Source organism: Sinocyclocheilus grahami, unplaced genomic scaffold (assembly GCF_001515645.1).
Source record: "Sinocyclocheilus grahami isolate Dianchi unplaced genomic scaffold, SAMN03320097.WGS_v1.1 scaffold414.1, whole genome shotgun sequence".
NCBI classification, from domain to species: domain Eukaryota; kingdom Metazoa; phylum Chordata; class Actinopteri; order Cypriniformes; family Cyprinidae; genus Sinocyclocheilus; species Sinocyclocheilus grahami.
In genome coordinates, this window is record NW_015505593.1 from 452,028 (window position 1) to 456,647 (window position 4,620).

A 4,620-nucleotide genomic window follows, 5' to 3' on the forward strand; every position below is an offset into this window, starting at 1 on the left:
TATTGAGTTTGATTTGTTGATGTAGTTGTTAATAATCTCTTATTAACAATGTGTTTTTGATTATAGACAATGAGGGCAAGTATTGAGAAAAGTGAATGAGCAATCGGTCAATCAATGGTTGAATCTTAAATTGGGCTTGATTATTACTGATTATTATTTAAACACCACATACTAATGAAACTGCGGTTGTAGGGAATGAACACATTCACAGGATCTTCATATTCACACAAACTGATCTTTATTTGAATAATCTTCGTCCTGCTTGTATCTTTTTTTTTTACTATTGAACTGAAACAATGTGCATGTAAACACACAAAGACATTGACACTGAATAAAAAATCTTGTTCAGTATGAGGGAATTTTTGATGCGAGTCCTGGTTTAGGTTAATGAAACTTGAGGTTCAGTGAACTGTGAAAATATTGTGGTTTTATGTTTCTATCAAGGTTATTTATATACACAAGAAAAACAAGAATTGTGCAGCAATGTGATGTGTAAGAACTGAAGCAGGAAAAATACAAGGAAATGCAGAAGTCGAGGTTATAGCTGATGATTTAAAACTTTTGTTGGTTCCCAAAAGTCCTCTAGAGTTTCACCGGATTCTCCAGTCAGAATATGAGGAAATCTTCCATCTGTTACACAATGACTTACTGTGCTTTCCTTTTATATAAATTGTCAGCTTACATAAGTGAGGGGAATCTCCTGGGATATACTTTTCAAATCTATTCTCAGTGTCTTCTGTGTGCCTATTGTATGTATATGAATGTAGCATTTTCATCATTGTGATGATTTTAAAGAAATTTAAAGGTCAAAGTTTAGTAACGGATGAACACGGCTTTGACAAATGCTTTCCCAAGTAAACACTGTAACAGGTAATCACTGTGCCAATAATGGACAGCCATCATTCACATTACTACTATTATTGCAATCTTTTGGTCTTCTCCATTATTTACTATAAATTGCACTGAGATAAAAACAGTGTGATTATTTCCTGGTCTGGATCAGTTTTCTGCTCTTCTGTTTTGACACTCTTCTGAAATGCGAATCTAGTTCTGTTTCAGCCTCCTGACATGACTGAAATTCTCATGAGAACAGCAGACACTAAAAAGGAAACTTTATTTAAGACTGAATTACAGCTGGCAGTTCAAACTCACAGAATATCATGTGACCTGCAAAGCAAACACTAACCCACTACTGAAGCACAACGGAAAGATAATGCTGAATGACATAATATATATACAAAATAACAATATATACTTATCCCATCACCACAAAAACATATACATCAGCAATATCATTCAGATATGTTTAATATGAGCTGTTATAATGCACTAAAACAGTCTCTTTCTGTCTTCATTAATAAACACCTTTAACCCTATTTTTATGTGGGTTTTACTGTTGATTCTGAGAATAGAAGTTACAATAGAAAAAGAATAATAAAAATCAGAATAATAATCCAGGATAATTAGATGACTTCTAGAGAGTCACATGACCGCACAAAAAGTTAATTATTGATGGAAGAAAGTCCCAAAATAACATGCTGAAACACGCCTTAAGCCAACAATCAGGGACGTTCTGGTTTAACAGGTTTAAAGTTACTGATTACCATCTCAGGTAAAGACTGTTGATCATGTTTAACGTGCAAACCTTCTGACAAAACACACATAAGAGTAATAATAATAACAACAATACGGATGTAGTTACATTGTTTAGAGATTATAGTTTACAACCTTTTACACACCAGAGCCAAATGCAACACTTCAGATCTGCTACTGAACAAGAGAAGATTCACTGTTCAATCCAGTGAATCTGGATGACAGCACGACTTCATTTTCTTTCTCTTTAACGCTGTCTTTCATTTATTATTACTTTCTGAATAATCCTTCCTGAACTTCCTCATAACACTGGATTCCTCTTCTAATGCCAGGTAGCTTCTCTGAACTGTTGCTCTCACTTTCCTTTACCATCTACTACTCAGTAGTGAACAATGATAAAACTGTTTCACAGAAACAACCGACATCTGCCTGAAGTGGCAAATGAATCTGTACACAGACCGGACTGCCTGACTGACAGTGATTCTGAAGGGAAGAATGGGACGGTCGCTCATGAGCGGGACTGTGCTCCTTTACCTTTCAGGATCCGACGCACCTGTGGAAATTACAGAGAAAAACATCTCTATGGGATCAGTGAGTCACACAAAGAGCCTGAGGCTCTTTTGCCTGAACTGCTTAAACCGGTTTCATTTACGTTACTCCAGTCTAGTTCTCTCTTTTTTAACACTACACGACTATTCAAAAGCAGGTCTTAGGAACTAATATGCGACTATGAGATTACACACACAATAAGAGTTACACAAGTTCACTTGTGTATTCACATCATTTTGTATAAATGGATTTAAGTTGCAGTTTTACGTTTATGTTGTGTATTTATATGATTAATTTCATACAAGAAGCATTTCGATCAGGAAATTAACACACTAGCAAAGCGACTCAGTTTACCGAAGTTCATTTACTCTTCAGCTTCAGTTCACACAGTTCAAACGGCAATGCCCAACATTACTGACATGTGTTTCATATGTTTTCATAAGTTTCTTTTTCAAAAATATGGATGATGCATTGTTAATAATAACTAGCATTTTTTGTTATTTATCCCCATCATATTTTCATCAATAATTTGATTGTTTTTATTACAATAGTTTTCTCCATGACGTACATAGCCCCGCCTCACCCCGCCCCCTCAGTTAATCAATTAATTGCTTTACTGAGCTTTCCAGTACTCAAAAAGGAAGACATGACAAATGCCCATCCCTATTGTAGAGGTAAAACTAGCACTGGAGTTCTCTGACCTGGTCTCCCAGCGGACTGTCGGACACTAGTTGGGCCGGTTGCTCATTCTCCAGGTTCTTGGCACTGGGATCGGCTCCTCGTCTCAGCAGTAATCGAACCGCATCCACTTGAGCCTGGCGGCCTTGCAGAGCGCTGGCCATGTGCAGCGCTGTGTTCCCACTGAATGCCTGCCAATCACACAACGAGAGGTCACATCAAACCCTAGGGCTAACTGCCTGCAGGTCAGTGTGCCACAGAACACTGCTCACTAACCTTTGCGTTTATAATAGAGAAGTAGTTGGTCTGATCCAGAAAAAGGCGCAGAAGCTCAACGTTAGCCTCTTCAGCAGCCATATGCAGAGCGGTGCGGCCACTTTTGCGATCCTGTTTGAAAAACGGTGAAAATGCAGTCTAGAACAGCAGACACAATGACACCTTTAGTGACAACAAAACAATGTTCACCTTCATTTCCAGCGATGCGCCCATGAGCAACAAAGTGCTGATACACTCCCCAAGCAGCTTCCTCTTCTGCAGCAGAGCCAGATTCTGAGCAGAGGGGGGTGTCCCGTGACAGCACAGCTCCTGCACTACAGCATTGTGGGACAGGACTGCAACATGGAGAGGCGTAAGTCCTACAAACACAAAACATGTTTTTTAATGTGCTGTAACATCAACTGTTGATGAATTTATTAAAAATAAAATACTTCCTTAACTAGAACAAATTATCTTGTTTCTGAAAGACACTGACCATCATAGTTGACCACCTCCATGTTGACTTGTCGCCCACTAGTCTGCATGGATTTCTGGATGGCCTGAAGGGAAACAGTGAGTTTGGTACTTACAAGTCCCAAGAAAGCTCTAGCATGAAAACAGATCTCAACATGTACTACACTGTGGCATTCTGGGAGAAGGGAGGGATTCTGTATGAAAGCCAAGAGTGGCAACATTAATGATTGCAGAGATGGTTGCGTACCATGATCTGTCAACAGTTAATGGCTGATAGAAACACAGGCATTTTGTTTTCCAGCCTTATCAAAGGATGTTATTTTGTGCAGCCCTCTTTCCGTCCCCAAATTTAAGACCTCTTGAAATAATAATTAAGACTTTCTTGTACCATTTAAGACTTTTTATGGCCTTAAATTTGATACAACTAAATTTAAGTATTTTTAAGGACCCGCAGAAACCCTGTTCAGAGTCAAAGTTTTGTGCAGCCAGTCAAGGGAATTTTTTTGCCTGTGTTGCGTGCCTCTTTTTTGAGGAAATGCATATTAGTCAAGCATGTTATGAGGAAGTAGGTGAGTGGCTGGTTAAATAAACACTGAGCATTTGATTAAATGATAGACATGGACTGTTGAAAGACGATGAGAAAATGATAACAGGAAAAACAGTGGCTAATAGATGCATGCGCAGGTTAACAAGGAAATACTGTACTGTACATAAAGTTAATGACTTCAGGGATAGGCCATGGTGGGTGACTAGTTAACTAGCTATTCAACAACTGACTAGTCAATTAGGCCGCATTTGCACTGCAGTTCTTGATGCCCAATTCCAATTTGTAGACTATCAGTTTTTTTCTGATGACCAGCTTAAATCTTCTTTTATAAGATGAACCATATATCTGCATTTACACTATACACTTGCCGAAACAACTTAGGGTAGACGTACTGATAGGTTGCCAGATCTGCAAGACAAAACAAGCCCAACAGCTATTCAAAACTCGTTTAAAAATCAAATTTTTACACAGTCCTCCCCTCCGGCGTGGATCCCCCTCCATCGAAATGGGGGGGGGGGGGGGGG

At 38.8% G+C, this 4,620-nt stretch overlaps 1 protein-coding gene across 2 annotated transcripts in view; it reads right to left on the reverse strand.

Annotated features, from left to right (window-relative positions):
* Positions 1-1,095: 1,095 nt before the first annotated feature.
* The window catches only part of nfkbiz (nuclear factor of kappa light polypeptide gene enhancer in B-cells inhibitor, zeta), a 27,038-nt gene continuing 23,513 nt past the window's right edge, over positions 1,096-4,620 (reverse strand). For both annotated transcript variants that reach the window (XM_016232595.1, XM_016232594.1), the window contains 5 exons: positions 3,572-3,635; positions 3,286-3,455; positions 3,097-3,207; positions 2,844-3,011; positions 1,096-2,146 (listed from right to left, as the gene is read on the reverse strand). In XM_016232595.1, coding sequence (XP_016088081.1) covers positions 2,102-2,146; positions 2,844-3,011; positions 3,097-3,207; positions 3,286-3,455; positions 3,572-3,635 — 558 coding nt within the window. In that variant the 3' untranslated portion in view covers positions 1,096-2,101. The remainder of the gene's footprint in view (positions 2,147-2,843; positions 3,012-3,096; positions 3,208-3,285; positions 3,456-3,571; positions 3,636-4,620) is intronic.